The sequence below is a fragment of the Zerene cesonia genome, chromosome 10, assembly GCF_012273895.1.
Source record: "Zerene cesonia ecotype Mississippi chromosome 10, Zerene_cesonia_1.1, whole genome shotgun sequence".
NCBI classification, from domain to species: domain Eukaryota; kingdom Metazoa; phylum Arthropoda; class Insecta; order Lepidoptera; family Pieridae; genus Zerene; species Zerene cesonia.
Window position 1 is genome coordinate 7,320,811 of NC_052111.1, and position 18,074 is coordinate 7,338,884.

Here is an 18,074-nt window from a genome sequence, read left to right on the forward strand (position 1 = left end):
GCGTGAGAGAAAGGGTAGCCGGACGCCGGTCGCCGCAACGCGTTACGTAACGGACTGGTTTACTTTCCCATAAGCAGTTAAGAGATGTATATATGAGAGGAAGGAATCGGATAGATGGGCGCCGTAACGCGTTACGTAACGGCCCGGTTTACTCTCCCATAAGACGTTATCACTTCAATAATATGTTTGATTTTTTCTGCTGTATGTGACCATAGAATTTCTCGGCCCGTTCTTACCGCGCCGCTAAAGTAGTGAAATTAACATATAACCTATGTCTCCACTTTTCCGATTATTTTGGACATAAAGTTTCAATTCTACATTTTTGTTTTAGCAAATCGCGTTGTCCCTACAAGAGCAAAGCCTTAAACGGAGTGACTCCAGAAATTCTATGATATCAGACATTTCAACCACCTCACAAGAAGTCGCCAACATTAACGTAGAAGCCCAACGTCGACCGCAAGCCTCTCCAGCTGACCTGCACGGAATGTGGTATCCAGGCGTACGACGAACTCTAGCAGCATTATCCAGACTTTACAGATGTCTGGAAAAACGAGTTTTCCAAGGCCTAGCGCAGGAAGCGATTTCTCTTTGCGTCCAAAGTGTGGCCAATGCGGCAAATCAAATCTCAGCCCTAAAAACGAGCATTGACGGCGAATTGTTCCAAATAAAACATCTCCTCATTCTCCGGGAGCAGATAGCACCGTTCCAAGTCGATTTTGTCATTAAGGAAACCTCTTTAGACTTTAGCAATATGAAGAATGCTGCATACGGTCTTATACAACGTCCGCGGCAGATATTTTCTTTGAATAGCAACAATGCGCTATTGGAATTTCTTCTGGAAGGTACGCCGATGGTCAGGGAGCATTTGTTGGACTCGAGGAAGGAGGTAGACCGACAGTTGAAGAGTTGCTGTGAGATGTTCATTAAGGATGCTACTGAAATTATGGTCGGGCCTTTGATCGAGTTTATTGAGAAGGTAATTTTTTTAAATTCATTTTTTTCGAACCAGCTTTTACTCGCATTATATTCACAGTAGTTTAATAGATGTCATTATACATATATACCTTTCTTTTGAATCACTCTATCTAATAAAAAAAAACCCCATCAACCCGATGTGTAATTTTAAAGAAATTTCTAAGCATTTATATATACATACATCCAGACAGACGCGGGAAGCTACTTTGCTTTATACTATGTAGTGATTTGTTTTCTGGTAAATAATAAAAACATAGTTGGAAAGTTTAGTTGTTTGGTTTCGAAATAATAATTATTCTCGGTTAGTAATTAAAATTGTCCTACATCAATTTTAACATAGAAAATCGTGTACGTTAAATTAAAATCGTTGATTAATTTATACACACGGTATTAGTATAATATGTGAAGGTTTATATTTAGCTTTTTTCTCCAGGTTCAAACCTTTCAACCAGCAGACCAGCTCAAAGTACAGCCCTGGGCAACGGCGTCTCAAATAGCCGTAATAGTGCAAGAAGCTCAGAGACGGATCAAATCTCACTTAGCGCCGATTCAACGGTCCATGCAGTTGTATCTTGCTAATAAGGAAACTGAGTTCATACTCTTCCGGCCTATACGGGTAAATAAATATGATATTCATAAATGATCTTGTGAATGATAAAATAGGAGGCCTATGTCCCAGCAGTGGGAACATATATGGGCTGATGATGATACCTTCTTAAGATACAATTACATCAATCATCTTTAAATCACAATATCACTCTAATGTTATAAATGTGAAAGTTTGTTTTTTTGGGTGTTTGCCTGTCTATCATGCAGAAACTACTGAACGGATTTTGATGAAATTTGGTATGAGCTGACTTGGGCGATAGGATACTTTTTATCCGGATTTATTACTCCGTTGGGATAAAACAAGAATTTTGATATCCGGGCGGAGCCGGGACGAGCGTCAAGTATTTAATAATAAACTCAAAATTGGTTCAAGTAGTGTATGCACATCTTATATGTAAAAGAAACCTTGAATCATGAATTTTTCATTATTTAATTATAAAGTTAACAAAGATTGTAGAAAATGCCGTCAAGTTTAATTAAAAGAAAATCATAGTTTCGTGTTCCTACTGAAATGTTGAGCAATATGACAAAATGTTACACAACATTTTATGACAATAAATTTGGCATTTTGCCTGTGTATGACCATTTTGTTTGGCAGGGTTATATTCTTGCATAAAAATCAATTATTCATTTCAGAACAATGTTGTTGGATACTTCGTACAATTGGAGCAATTACTGACAAATTCTGGTTATTCCTACGATGATATAATTATTGTAGCTTGTCCTACACCTGAACAAGTATCAGTCTTCATATCATCTGCCAGCCTCATTAGCCACAACGAACCAGTGTTGCCATATGGGAAAAAGAAACCGACTACTGTCATTCGGAAACCTAGTGTTACCAGTATTACAGAAAAAAAAGAGGATAAACCAGCTATTGCCAGCAATGCTGCCACTAGTCAAACATAGACATGATTGTGTCATTTTATTATGTAGTAACAAATAATTGCATTTTTATAGAGGAGTTACTGTATGTTAGATTTTATTATTATTATCAAATAAAATTATAATGGAATTGTATTTATGCAAAATAAAAGATTATTCTCGATGGATTTATTTATTTACAATTACTTAACTTATTCACCAATAAATACGTACACCAAAGACATTGTGTTTTATTACAATAAAACAACAGACGTTTGGGCGAGAAGTTTAATGTATTCTTAACTGATTTTTAAATTGATACTAAAGTGTGCTACTATTTCATTTAGACTCTGAGCCAGTACATTCCAGAGCGGATCCTGTTGTAGTCGGGAAGGGCTTCAGTGGGACCTACAGCAGCTACAACTGGGCAGCGGTCATACAAATATTTGTAGCATACATCTTTGATATTGTCTACGGTTACTGCTTCAATGCGGGCATCAAGCTCATGGATAGGAATACGACGATTGTAGCACAGAATCTGGCGACCAATGTCTTCACAAACAGGTGTAGTTCCATCAAGCTGGAGAAGCATGTTGGTCTTCAATAAGTTCTTTGCCCGGTCAACTTCACCCTCTGTCACTGATGTGCACAGTTTCATCCATTCAGATTGGATGTTGTATAACATATCTTCAATTTTCATTGGCTCAGATACAAAGTAGATACCCCACAGACCAGTGTCCTTGTAGCAAGTGTTGAATGACTGGAAGCTGTGGCATAAGTTTTCGATGGATGAAGCTTGGGCCAAGACAGAGGCATTGTTAGCACCACCACCTTGGGAGCGGTCCCAGGCACCAATCAGAGTGTTTGCTACCATGAGAGGAATGTTATCAGCATCGGTCCACCCAGCTCCTTCCACAGCAACAGCAATGTGAGCCAAAGGCATTGAGTCATCACGCACCCTGATCTCTGAACCAGTGTATCTGCAGGGAGTCAATTCTGGTACATCCATAGCTGTGTTCTTCAAACTGCCTAAATGTTTGTTTGCAAGGTCCACAAGCTTGTTGTGGTCAACACCTCCAGCTCCAGAGAGAACTATTCTTGTGGGTTGGTAGTGTGTCTTGATGTACTGTTGAAGATCAGCTTTTGAGATCTTCTTAATGTTCTTAGTTGGCCCAAGAATTGTCTGACCTAGGGGAGTACCTTGGAACGCAGTGGCGTGCAAATGATCGAATACAACCTCTTGTAAGTTGCTTTCAACGTCTTGCATCTCACGGAGAATGACGCCACGTTCTCGTTCGATTTCGGGTTCAGCGAGCGACGAGTTCTGGATGATATCAGCAAGGATCTCAATGGCGGCTGGGACATCGTTTGCGAGGCATTTAGCGTAAAATACTGTCTGCTCGCGAGATGTGTAAGCGTTTAAGTGTGCGCCCATGTTCTCTACGAGCAACTCGAGATCAGTTTGTGATCTCTTGCTGGTTCCCTTGAACGCCATGTGTTCAAGGAAGTGGGCAACTCCATTATTCTTGGAGGTTTCATACCTTGAACCAGCATCTATCCACAGCCCCACTGTTGCGGTTGGCGAGCCAGAATCTTCTGAGGCGACACGAATCCCATTGTCGAGCACTGTGAGCTTTGTTGGTGGAACATTAACTAAAGCTTCATTTTTCTTTGCAGCTGTGGCAAACAATCTAAGATTATTACCCTGCTTTGAGATAAGCCTTAACGTAGTCGCTACTTTCAACATTTTCTTTAGATCCTTGCTTAAAAATTTTGCTCGCTGATTTACGTAATGTGAAATACTAAGACAGATGTCAAAAATATGGGCAGGTTATCGAATAAAGTTATGAAACATGAACAGATAGAATAGAATATAGAATAGTACAGAATATAAATCCAAAGGTAACAAGGATTTAAAAAATAAGTTATGTTCCTGTAAAACGAAACGTTACTTTGTTCATTTGCAATTTCTTTCAATAAATTACACATTTTTAAATTTATTTTTTTGTTTTATAGCATTGAAATGTTTTATAAATTTTTGAAAGATTAGAAATAATTTGAGGCTAGGCGTTGCTACGGTTTGGCAAAAAACGCGAGTTCGAATGGTTTTGGTTTTAAAATTCAATAACCACTTTTTTAATGTTAGATATAGCAGACAAATAAATTAAATTAAGGATCCTTGACATTTGTGCTTTTATCTTGGATTTGGTCATACTTGGGTCAGACACTTACAAACATTGTACGAATATTTGCGCTCATGTAGGGAAAAGACATGACATGATATGTCGTCCTACATGTATTATGTGTTTGTGTATTTATTCGCAATTGAGTGACCAGCATTCTACAAGACAAGCCATTTGATTCGTTAGGTAATTAATAGCCACCAATAATGAAAAAATTGTATAAAATTCAATCGCCATTTTGTGGCTGCCATCGTTGACAGAGCTTTGTAAAACGTAGCTGAAAAGGAGGTTCCCAACTAATTTACATTAAAAAAATAAGATTATAATCTCTTCGGCTGTTCGGGAGCTACTTCGCCTCAGGTGTACAGACACGTTAAACTTATAACCAAAAACACAAAGACTAGCGAATATTAAACAGTATAGTTTATACTTGGTCCTGTGACATACGAAGATAATTTATAGTCTGTGTATAGAAGGAGTTGTTGTAGATTTAATTCAAATAACAAAATAGGTAAAATTTTGTTATGAAACCAAATTCAAATTTCACTGATTTTATTTTAAAAATTTCATTCACATTATATTAGGTTTTTTTTTATTTTGTAAGGTAAAGGCTCGACATTTTTCATCTCATTATGTGACAGTGACAGGACGGTCTGACATAATTACTGTAAAACGGAACGTTACCGACAATTACATGAAAGAAATCATGTGGAAATTATTTCACTCACGCCTATTTCATTTCGTCGAAATATTAGGAAAGCAATGATGTGTTGTGACGATAGTATTTTGATAAATTTTGCAAAAGATACCTGGGAAAGTGTGCGGCAAGCGTGAATATCAATTCGGTCCCTACAAAATGTTTCCGCTGTGATTTAAATCAAACATGACTACAATGAAGAATCCTAATTCGTCGTCTTCTAAGCTCGCTCTTCTCAATCACATAAAATACGAACATCTGGTTGCTGGTATATCTGGTGGCGTTACCTCTACTCTTATCTTGCACCCTTTGGATTTAATTAAAATTCGATTTGCTGGTATGTATCTACCTTTGTCACAAGTTATCGTTACATGTACTTCTGAATTCGTGAACTTATAATATTACAGTAGGGTTATGTTAACAATGTTATTGTTTGAATACATTGTATATAGTGTTTGTAATAATAGCAATGAGTGTCGAATCTCACATAATGCTTTGAGATTTTAAATTCAAGTGTGACCTTGAACTAGGGTTAGAGAAGTAGATAGCTGTTAAGTGATTTTATTTAACTGATGTAATTCAAAATGTGTATTTCACAGTCAAGTATTGTTTGCATTCAAGTTACAGAAGTTATATTTGTCATTGCAATTGATGGAGCAATATGAAAACATTGTTTATTTTTAAAAGCAAGAATGGATTTTAATGGCCCATTGAGACAATAAAACTTGCCATTATGTAATCTTTAATGATTGTGTAGTTGAAAACATTAAAGGATATATGTAGATTCACAATTTTTGGAAGAAAAATTATTAAAATTGATCAGTAGTTACTGAGATGAGCACTTTAAAATAATGAATCAAATTTAACACAACAAAAATGTGAACAATGAAATCAAAATTAGGTACTTTGTTTTGTATTTATATCTGTATGCAGAAATTTTAATGTGCTTGCATGCAGTTAAATTTATGACATCATTGTAATAAAACAGTCACTTGATCAGGAAAAGTTAATAAAATTTAATTGTTTCACATGTAAGTGCTGTAACTGTAATAATCAAATGCTAAATTTATATGTGAATCAGGAATAAACATAATAGGTATATTGTATACTTACAGTTTATTTCTAATCTGCTTTTTAAAACATACTTATTTCTATGGTCTATACTTATTAACAGAGTTAAATGTTTTTGTATACAGGCTGTCATATTAGCACCATCCTAGGCAACCTTACCCTATTTTTTTGTAATCAACCTTTAAGAAATCTAAGAACTGTTACATTTATTACTTTATCCAGCAGAAAATGAATGACAGACAGAAAATGTGCATTCTACCACAAATCTGCCAACTTTTAAAAAATTTGAGACTCCTTACTCTTTGTCTAAGTGTCAAATATATTCAAAGACATTAAAATTAGAATTCTTTAGATAACATTGCAACTAAAATATAGTAAAAAATGTCCAAAATAAAGCACCTATATTATACTTTTTTTTCAGTAAACGATGGACGGACAGCGACGGTTCCGCGATACGACGGCCTCGGCAGCGCCTTCGTGACCATCGTAAAGAAGGAGGGCTTCCGTGGCTTGTATAGAGGTGTCACGCCGAACATCTGGGGCTCGGGGTCCGCGTGGGGCTTTTATTTCTTATTGTGAGTATTTAGTTACAGTTTGTTGAGATATAGTATTTATTTCTGAAAATTGTAGAGTGTTTTTGAAATGAAAAACTTTTCATTAAATGTTTTTATAAAAATATTTATTCCTCCATCACAGGTGAAAATCAGTATGGATTAAGTATGATCAGTTGAATTTGTGGGTTATGCCTTTTGAAAGCAATGGCATTTAAAGCCACAACACAGAAAATTTAAATATTTGAAATGCAAAGAACTTGCTAAAACTAATTTAGATTTTTTTATCAGTATCCCGTTAATCATCACTAAATCATGAATTCACAAACTTTACCGCTTAATCATTATAGTTTAGAAAATTAATTACTGTATGATTGATATACAAACTATCCTTTCATTCAATGTGCATAAAATCTGTATTCAAATCAGTTCAGTACTTTCCAAGTCCATAGTGGACACATTTTTGCAATATTGATGGACATTTTTGGACTGTTGATGCAGTATTGTGCAACATAAATTTATTATATTATCATAGTATGTTTTATTTTTGAATTTCGTGAAAAAACAATGAACTTCCCCTATGCCCATGTTTACAAAATGTTGTGTTTGACTAATTATGAGAAAGAAAGTTTTATATCAATTATTTAGTATAAGTAATCTTTAAGATATCTGGGTTCACTGGCCTAATGTTGTGTGTAGGTTCAAATATTATCAAAACAATTGACATGGTTTTCTTGTAATCAATATGTATTTTCATATGACTATTGTACTTTTCAACAAACTCCAAAAAATAACTTATTTTTTCTTCATAATCAATTCAATTGTATTATTTTTTGTGGTTATTACCTTATAACGGTTTGCCAGGTGAATTGATTTTTTATGAATTTTCATTTTATAGCTGGTGCCAGTCATGTGAACCCCTTCGTCCTATGCTCTCTGTTTTTTGATACTTCGATAGGTATATTTACAATTTTTAGAGTAGGTATATTTATAATTTCAAAATGTATATGTACATGCACAATATTTTCTGATTGCGATTAGATAATACGATGTAAGAGTTGATGATAACTTCTTTCATTCATTGATTTGATAATTTTAAAATTTTTCTGTATTAACCATAACACGGAAACCTACCTTTAACAAAATAATGTAACAATATATATGACGGTAAATTTATGATTAAAAAAACCTGTTCCTTATTTTTTATTTTTTTTTTCCTAAGAATATATATCAAATTCGATCTAAATTTTTACGTGGTGGACACTAAAACTTATTCTTCTCATTTTAAAATACAATATCCACACTATTTTAACAAATCAAGTGTCCAATTTCAGCTACAATGCCATAAAGACATGGATACAAGGCGGCAACGCGCGAACACCGCTAGGGCCCGGCCTACACATGCTGGCCGCGGCCGAAGCGGGCATACTATCGCTCGTTATGACGAACCCCATATGGGTGGTGAAGACCCGCCTTTGCCTGCAGTACAGCGGCGAACACCTCGCCGAGAATAAGAGATACAACGGCATGATCGATGGCCTCAGCAAAATATATAGAACCGAGGGGATCCGAGGGTTGTATAGGGTGAGTAGATTGTTTACTTCTGCAATAAATAGAAACTAAACGACCCATCGGTATCAAACACAAAACGAATCACTTCAATTGTTGATAAACACAGAATAGAAAACTATGAATTGAGAAACTCTATCGTCTTTGTTTCGGTTACTTTTTTGTTGCGTCGGGTAAAAATTAAAAAAAAATTATGTCAAGTTTGTTGTAAGCCATTGTCGTTGTGTAACGATTGTTCTTAAACAACAGGGTCCTTTTAAGAACGCTAAAAGGCATCGAGATGTCTGTGGGAAAACTATTCGCCGGTCACCCATGAATACATTGACCGTACTTATGGTTGCTTAATTTGTAGACTTATGGTTGCTAAATTTTGCAATTTGTCAAGTTAATTTTTCAACATTATGTGCCATTTTTTGGTGTATCTGTAAATGTTTTTATATCCAGGGAGAAAGGAAGCCGAGAAATTTCGAAAAAAAAAACACCCCTCTTTTATAACTCCGTATATAATTAAAGACATATTAGAAATCCATTATTGTTATAAGAACTAAAGCATTGTAGAGGTGATAGGTATTCTATTTACGAAAATTGAGTGGAACAGTGATTCTAGAATTACATAATTGTTTCCTCGAATTCATTATTATTATTTGATAAACATGACATGCGCCAATAGCCAGGTATTGTTTTTGTTATTGATCCAATGTGTGCGTGTCGTGAAATACGAATATTATCAGTGAAAGCAATGATTGATCGACGGCTGAAGGTATTGATTTGGGAATGGCTTCTGGTTCTCTTTGCCCTTGAAGGTGTTATGTAATACCGTAGCAGTTAGATCAATTAGGTAGTATGTATAGTAGATTAATAACAAATAGATGTGTTGTTTTCACGCGAATCGTTGAGACGATCGAATCAATTTTAAAAAGGGAAGGTTGTTAATTTTCGTATGTACCTCAAAATAATAATAAGATAAGATTTTAAGTTGAGATACTAGCTTGAGCTTGCTATAGAACGAAAAGTGCAGTAGACAATTCATATGGCTGAGGTCACGTGTAGTTATGATTTAAATAAATATTATGCACTATACGTTTTTAGTCCTAATAGCATTTAAAAATAGAATGCTTTCAAATATTTGATTTTTTTTCAAATGTTACAAGACGCTGACTTTTGTACGCTTTAATTAAAGTTAATTAAATATAGGTTTACATGAATTCATTAATATTAGAAGGATAATTAACTACATTACTACTTATGAGCAGTTAATTGTATATTAAGTGAAAGGCACTTTGATGTTGAAATCAGTTTTCTTTATTTGATAAAGTCAAAAATATAATAAATTATGTGTACTATTGTGAACCGTAATGGTGCCTTAAGGCATACCTATTTTTTTCTAAATGTATAATACTCGCGTAAAATCAAACACAAGAAAATAATAAGTATAATACCTTTTATATATAAAATTCTCGTGTCACAATGTTAGTCTCTAAACTCCTCCGAAATGGCTTGACCGATTCCTCTGAAATTTGGTAAGCATATTGGGTAGGTCTGAGAATCGGCTAACATCTATTTTTCATACCACTAAACGATAAGAGTAAGGCAGAACAGCGTTTGCCGGGTGCAGCTAGTACCTTTTATAAATTTCGAAACCTGTACTTATAATACCAGTACATATATAAATACATTTTCAGCCAAAATACGAATTATGATACATCGTTTTCATGATATTTATAATAATGATAACGATAGGTAATTCTTATCAGTACAACATCGGCCGAGTAAAACTACGAAATATTGATTTCTGTACAATATTATCGAATTTACTTATCAAGTGCGTTTGTGGAATTGTACTTCCTTGTGAAATAATTTCGTGGTAACGCTAGGTTTTTTTCCAAGAGCTTTTAATAGAAGAACATCCGTTTGAATGTGTGCCAAAAGCATGCTTTATCGTATGTGTGGGTGTTTCGTTGGTGTGAGGCTGACAACGGGAGGTATGTGATGCACGGGGAAATGAGTTATCTAATGGATGGAATGGAATGGCATGTTCCCTTATACGTCACTAGGTTTCCGCCGACAGAGGAATTTGCCTTGGCAATCAGATACCGTGGCAAAGAGCTTTCTAACTATCTCCAGCACAAGAGTCGTATCATGAAACCGTGTTCTGTTGCGACGTGATAGAAAGATATACAAATAAACACGCTTTCGCACTTATTATATTAAAAATATATAAAGGATACTTGTACACTATATAAAATAGTATAATTGTTCTACGCAGTTGGCTAGACTCAATATTTCAAAAGATGCCGCGATGATATAAGCTTTTTGTACTGTAACAAACTTTGAAACAATATGGAAGGGCTTTATAATAAAGCGTACATGAGCAAAACAGAATAACAGATAAAATTATTAAAAAAAAAATATTATTTTCTTCTTTCACTATTTATTTTGCTGATTTAACTAATTTAACACGTACCAAAGTCCGATTGTATCTCTACAATCTAATTAAATAATCACACTGCGAAAATTCATCCGTATCTATAATTTAATTATAATTGATACTTGTCATTGACATTACGATTGTGGGGTTAATAAAAACGCTTTATCTGTACTAAAACGAAATGTTAAGCATGTCTTAATAAACGATTGATTTGTGAAAAAATTTAACAAAAGTATAATATACTATCCACTCTAACCAACATAAATTAATATGAATTTAAAAAAAACTATCCAACCCTTTTGTGTTGTCGGCCATCTTGAATAAGAAATTTGTCACAGTGTATTAAAAAACTATTTAATCTGACCTTATGTGGTGGCCGCCGTCACCTTGAAAGATTTTCATCAATCTTATCAAAGAATCACTGCAAGTAAACGAGCATTCCAAAAAAATACCACATCAAAATCGGTCCATCCGTTTGTTAGCTACACAGACAGAGTAACAGGCATCGACGTCAAACTTATATAGAGCACCTCTCATTTCTGCGTTGAGGTTTAAATTAAGCCAATTCCGTGCGAAGAGAACCAAAAAGGATATACATCAATTTTTATTGTATAATTAAAAAAAATTACATTATTATAGTTGCTACTAGTCCGATTTGAAAAATTCTTTCAGTGTTAGATAGCCCATTTATTGAGGAAGGCTTAGGTTATATATGTACCACGGGCGATGTCGGGGCGGACCGCTAGTTTTATATATAATGCTAAATTATACATGTACTAGTCGTTATTAAAACGTCGTGTGTATTTTTAGAATAATCTATTAATCTTGAGTCTTAAGTCCTCCGATCAAACTGATCTAGGTGTCGAAAGTTCAACGAGCCATGTCGATCTCTAATCAGATCGAAATGGCTCGGATTCCAAATGGATTTAGAATAAATCTTTAAAAAATAGTTATAAAATATAATACTCGAACGTAAACAATATCGAAAGATGTTACTACATCATCTAAAAATTCAACTGTCTAACTATCACGGCTCATGAGATTCAAGCTGGTGACAGACGGACGGATAGACATACGGACAGATGGACGGAGGGACGGCCTGCGAAGTCCTAGTAATTCGAACGTTAAAAACTAACCAAATATGAGTAGATGACCTATTAATTATGAATATATATTGTACATAATTCTATATTACGACATCGTTATATGATAATTGACTAGAGATATTTCTCTACTAGGGACTGATAAAAGTGAAAATGAACTTTGTACCGACCTTGTTGTGATATTATTATGCTTTTATCCTATGATTTCAGCATGATAATAAAAATTTGAACTCTTGAATCTTGATAGCATCTCAAAATATTATTTATTTTATATTACAACCACTGAGTATGACACACAGAATTCAATGTGTTAAACTTGTTATTTTTCATCATTATCATTAACCCACATAGAGTATGTCCCCACTGCAGGGACACGGCCCCTATGTGGGTTCAGGCCATAATCCACCACGATGGCCAAGTGCGAATGGCAGATGGTCACATGTCATCGAACTTTTCTTTCTTGGACATATCTGTTTGATTGGTTTCCCTCACCGTTTCGAGCAGTGATGGTGTGGATATGATGGAGATAATTTAACAATTAATTCTCTGGCCATGGACCTGGCCTGGCACCGAATCTCCGACATTTAAATTGATGTAACCACTGAGACACCACCTCTTTTTGTTTTTGCTAAATTATCTTTATTCTTTTTACATTTAAAAATATCTCCTAGTTGGTTAATATTTCGTCGTATGTAGATATTTAAAATAACCTCGCACATTCCTTATATTGCTTACTGAATTTTTTGTATGAATTTTAATTTTTGAATAACACGTTCACAGGGTTTCGTCCCGGGGATGTTTGGCGTGTCGCACGGTGCTCTCCAGTTTATGACTTACGAGGAGATGAAAAATAGGTACAACCAGTACAGGAACCTGCCTATTGACATCAAATTGGTGAGTAGAATGTTTGTGCTGTTCTAAAAGCTTTGTTTTTCTTTTAATAATAATCATGATAAAACGTCCACTGACTCGTGTCCCTACAAGGGTAAGGATAACTGCTCAGGACGACAGGTCCAGTTAGCGTTACAGTATACAAAAATTTTTTGCTATGTAATCTTATGACATACACTAAGCTATGACTTATTTACACTGGAATATAACTAACTACTTTTGACAGGAAACTAAGTAATGTAAGCTAAGGTAAGGTAAGCGATCACCACGCCCATGAACATTCGCATAGTGGCTAGTGGTAGTGGCTCTTCGAATGCACCGCCCGATTTGAAGGGGAAAGGGATAAGGAAAGGATTGATGATTGGAAAGTAGGAATGGACTAGAAACACAATAGTATGCCACTATTTCACGCCTGTCTTCTATGGGAGCGTGGTACTTCCTCGGTGTGAGTTGGCCCAATTCGCGCCACACGTCCGCAATATGCGCCCATGTGCATTGTACTGCTTGCCCCGTGCAATGCACACGGGCGCCGCTATATCAGGGGGCGTTGCGGCTGGGACCGCTAAAAGCATCGTCAGAGTAGGGCTAGGGGCCGCAGAGCCGCAGAGCCGCCCCCATGACGCGTGCGTTGCGCGTTGCGTGTTGCAGACGTCGCTGGAGTACCTGACGTTCGCGGCGGTGTCGAAGCTGCTGGCGGCGGGCGCCACGTACCCGTACCAGGTGGTGCGCGCGCGGCTGCAGGACCAGCACCGCTCGTACGACGGCGCGTGGCACTGCGTCACCGAGACATGGAGGTACGAACGCGTCCGCGGCTTCTACAAGGGCCTCACGCCGTATCTCCTCCATGTAACGCCGAACATATGCCTCGTTATGCTCATATGGGAGAAGTTCACTAATAACGATTGATCCGCCGCCACGTTGTTCGGTATCTGATGGGAATTGCGTACACGGCTATATGCGTTCTGTGCTCTGTGTTATCTGTCTGTGCTTTGACAGCTGTCAGCGGTGCGCGCGAGGTAAGGGTGCGTGGAGCGGGAGTTTTTGTTTTTTTTTAATTTTATTTTTTTATTATTTAATCTGGATTTATTTATTTAGATTTGTTTATTGTTAACGTGCATTTTTATTGTATTGTAATCGCTCTCGATCCGTTTGTATTTGTATCCCCTTGATGGCGATGTATTGACAAATAATGTTTGTTACGCTAACGGTTTTTTTTTTCTTTGGTTTTGTGATTAAAATTGTCGAATGATCATTGTATTGAGTTGTGACAGGTTTCGTTAAGTGTTTGGTAATGACGAGATCACTGACGGTTATCGTAATATGTACGCGGTTATGTTGGATAATTATAAAATGTATCATTCATCTAAAAATTGTAGCGTAGCGAGTATCAGGGTTGTCTATTTATTATATATGTAGAATCGCACCAAGCCAAAATAGCGGATGGCTTCTACTATATTAGAAATAGTTCAGAAATACTGAGCAGCAAAACAATGCACCACGTACCTTTAGAGATGCTGCAGGACAGATTTTCACGACAATTATCGTGTTTTCGCGGGTCGGCGCTCGCGCACAACCGATGCGACTCGGTCGACGGCGGAAGTACAAGTGTCGTGGTGCATGACAGTTGCATAAACTTTGACAACCTTTGATTGCATACTCTATGCCAAACATCGATATCGAAAAAATATACGAGTAGCATTTTTGTGTATATCATATTATAAAATTAACACAATACAACAGACACATAGAGACAATGATAAGTAGACAGCCCTGAATATTTATAAATTATATATTTATGTAAAGCCTGTCTCACGACATATGTTGTGTTTATTGATTTAGTCTATTAATATAAATGTAATATTTGTTTGTCATATGTTATGTAACCTCTTTATTTATAGTAGTGTAACTGTTCCCATCAGATCGGTGTTATGTTAACTTTGGCGACCGTCCGGTTGCCGCAATATAGATTTAATTTAATTTTTTGTGATAATAGTACTTAGAATCCCATTAATATTATTAATAAATGTAAAAGACATGTTTCCCATCTTTTACATAACGTTACATGTGTGGTGAGACGACGTTAGGTTCCATAAAAGATAGATTTGTTTCAACTTGTTCTTTTAACATAATAAAAAAAATAGATTATATCACTAGCAAGTTCGAAGCTGTTCTATCGAGGCTTTAGATCATCTTCCCGCCTAAAATATAAATACATCTCATTGGTTTGATATTTCTTTGTTATAAAATAATTCAGTTGCTTCATTGTAGCCAGCAGTCTCGTTTAGGTAAATTGAATTATTTCGAATTAGTATAATTTCGTAGAATTTTAATATTGAATTGTAATTAGTGCGTATTTCACACGTGTCAGTAAGAGATAGCGATATTGTGGAGTGTGATATTTTTTACAATTTATTATAATAATAATTCTCTTTCATACGACATACGACACATCATTTATCTAATTTATATTATCGACACCTAGGTATTAAAAATGGTTTATAATTCGAATTATGCATTATCATTTCAATCATTTTTTTAAATTAAGATCATGTGTATATTTATAAAATTCTTTATGAAAAGATTTAGATATTTTTTAGAATATTTAAGCGTAAGGCACATCTTGCCGTTTGAAAATGTTCTCTACGGCCATTGACAGTGGGTTGATTTTGAATCGATCCAGGTTCTTACTGAAATGTGTGAAATATAAGAAAAAGAACACCAAATAACTATGATATGTGATGTTTGATATTGCACATTAATTATCGAATCAATTACTTCGGTGGCTGGCCACGCTCATTGATGCATATATTTTTATATGATCGCTCGTAATTTTCAATGTTCTAACTCGCCTTCAATTTGTGTAATCAATAAATGATAGCAGATTGATATTCTGTCAATTTTATTTTACCTTTTTCTGGCTTCGTGATTAGGGAATCCTTGACCGATCCTTATTTATAAAAAAAAAATCGTTTAATTCTTTATACAAGAAAATCGATGTTTACAGATGCTCTGTATCAAACAAGTTATAATGCATTCCTTGATCTATCAAATCTGTATAAAGATTCTTCTACATGACCCAATATACTGGGAAAAAGTTAACGATTCACAAATCAAAACACCAAATTGTTAAAAAGCGTCGATCGGTGAGTATTTTGCTTATTTCCTAGAGCGAGCAGACTTTCAAATTGTATATGGAATTACGTTTTTCAGGCACGAAGGCTGGCGTGGCTTCTACAAGGGACTCAAACCGAATTTGGTTCGCGTCATACCAGCGACCATGATAACGTTTTTGACCTACGAAAATGTATCACATTTTATGCTACGCCGAGGGCAGGAGTATAAGCTACCCTCGTAAAAATATCGATCCTTAATAGGCTATTTAGATTAATTTTTATTTCGTTTCTTTAGTTTAGTTTTAATACCAAAGCATATGGACTGCGTTCGGTTTCGAATACAATTGGTACATTGCATGCACGAGGTATTAAATCGTTTTGTTTGACCGATTTCTTTGAGGTATGTAGGAGGAGAGGGGGGATGGGGGGGGGTTATACTTGATTACTCTTTTCATTGATTGTAATTACGAAAATGACAACATTAAATCAACAAAGCACATATTGACATTCTACCATATTTAATAAAATAAAGTATATAATATGAAAGAGCACCGCAATCGCAGTATTTAACTTATCAACTGTTAGCTTTGCTTTTTATTTAACTTTTCCGCTTAACTGATGATCATTTCATTGTATTTTGTTAGACATTATTCATACATCACTAACAAACATATAGAATAATGAATTGCACGTTTGAAAAACATACACGTAATTGAGGTTTTCGATATGAATGAATAAATTGAATGATTGGATTGGTATTTAAAAATGAAATAATTTTCAAGATTGTATGAATGAAATGAATTTTAGTTTCATGCGAAAAAAATTAATATCGCAAAAGTCATAGGGAGATAGCCTTCTTGCATCGGTTTATGGAAGGTTGCGTACAGAACCAAATGTGTTTGGTATAATAGAACTGGTGATTTTCTAAGTGATAGGAGTAAATATATATTTAACATTAAATAATGATTCATTTACGTTTCTATGTGTAGTTTTTGCTATGGATAGACGCAGACGACAGAAGTAATTGACACATGATTAATTTTAAATTACCTCTCAATTGATGCAGCTGAATAGAAATGTACCTACACACGTGGAATTTGTTTTTATTTTTATCGAAATTGAACGAATATGCTTGATGTCAATAAAATATATTTATATATTTTATTGACATTATTGCTATGGAAGTACATGGTTTGCTTTTAATTTCTAAGTATGTTTTTTCAACACTTCGATATCGTTAATAATTTATTAAGACACCAATAGTCTACAAGAAGACGGCCATAACTACTGTGTTGCAGGAATCGTCAATTGCGCAAAATGTCCAAATGTGTTTGTGTACGCTGTATGCTTTTTAAAAATAAATTCAACTAAAATACTTGAGAATAAAGATATAATATATGAGTTCGGTGTAAGTTTTTAGCTGCGTGATATTTACAATTTTCAATTATTTTCTAATAAATAATTATTAACTTGCTTTTTCTTTTTTTTAGTATCGTTTTCATGGGGTTTTCTCCTTAAATAGGCAGTATAGATTAGAAATTATATTATTTCAGTATAATAATTTGGTATGAATGCATATTTGTTGCAAATTTAATGGATTTTAAAATTGGTTCCTATTTATTACAATATAATTAGGAAGTACTTAGAATTACCAATTTTAATTATCAGTTTTTAATGTCCAAAAATGACATAGCAGTTTAATTTAATTCGTTATCACGATGTAGATTACATTTAATGGAGGTTAGGAAAAACAATCTAATTTAAGCTGGGTTTGTAGTTAGATATTTTTATTTTGTTCTAACAGCGATGTTATGTGAATATTGTGATAATCTGTGATTGTTAAGAATATTTAAACACATCGGTGTAGAATTAATTTAAAGTTTTTTTTTTCATTATAATTCTTAGGATAAGTTAGATTACGAGATAAATTCTGTTGCTTAAATAAATAAATAAAAGTTATTTGCTTTTTATTTTCTATCCTCTAAAATACAATAGACGACCTGATTATGCACTCTAATAT

General features: G+C 34.9%; 3 protein-coding genes across 4 annotated transcripts in view; 2 read left to right on the top strand and 1 right to left on the bottom strand.

Moving 5' to 3' along the window:
• LOC119829540 (conserved oligomeric Golgi complex subunit 3) overlaps positions 1–2,538 on the top strand; it is an 8,080-nt gene extending 5,542 nt beyond the window's left edge. The window contains exons 9-11 of the mRNA XM_038352097.1: positions 332–976; positions 1,409–1,591; positions 2,221–2,538. Of these exons, the coding sequence (XP_038208025.1) occupies positions 332–976; positions 1,409–1,591; positions 2,221–2,493 (1,101 nt within the window). The 3' untranslated portion in view covers positions 2,494–2,538. The remainder of the gene's footprint in view (positions 1–331; positions 977–1,408; positions 1,592–2,220) is intronic.
• A 94-nt stretch (positions 2,539–2,632) lies between these two features.
• Positions 2,633–4,284, bottom strand: LOC119829541 (mitochondrial-processing peptidase subunit beta). Its single transcript, XM_038352098.1, has one exon. It carries the CDS (start codon positions 4,193–4,195, stop codon positions 2,792–2,794), a length of 1,404 nt encoding a protein of 467 aa, XP_038208026.1. The 5' UTR covers positions 4,196–4,284; the 3' UTR covers positions 2,633–2,791.
• Positions 4,285–5,305: 1,021 nt separating this feature from the next.
• On the top strand, positions 5,306–16,459 carry LOC119829543 (mitochondrial folate transporter/carrier). 2 transcript variants are annotated; one of them, XM_038352099.1, is made up of 6 exons: positions 5,306–5,665; positions 6,821–6,974; positions 8,285–8,534; positions 12,831–12,944; positions 13,590–13,735; positions 16,152–16,459. In XM_038352099.1, exons 1-6 carry the CDS (start codon positions 5,515–5,517, stop codon positions 16,294–16,296), a joined length of 960 nt encoding a protein of 319 aa, XP_038208027.1. In that variant the 5' UTR covers positions 5,306–5,514; the 3' UTR covers positions 16,297–16,459. The 2 variants fall into 2 exon arrangements, with proteins under 2 accessions (XP_038208027.1, XP_038208028.1); XM_038352100.1 differs by lacking the exon at positions 16,152–16,459 and having other exon boundaries at positions 5,307–5,665; positions 13,590–15,829.
• The last annotated feature ends 1,615 nt before the right edge of the window (positions 16,460–18,074 follow it).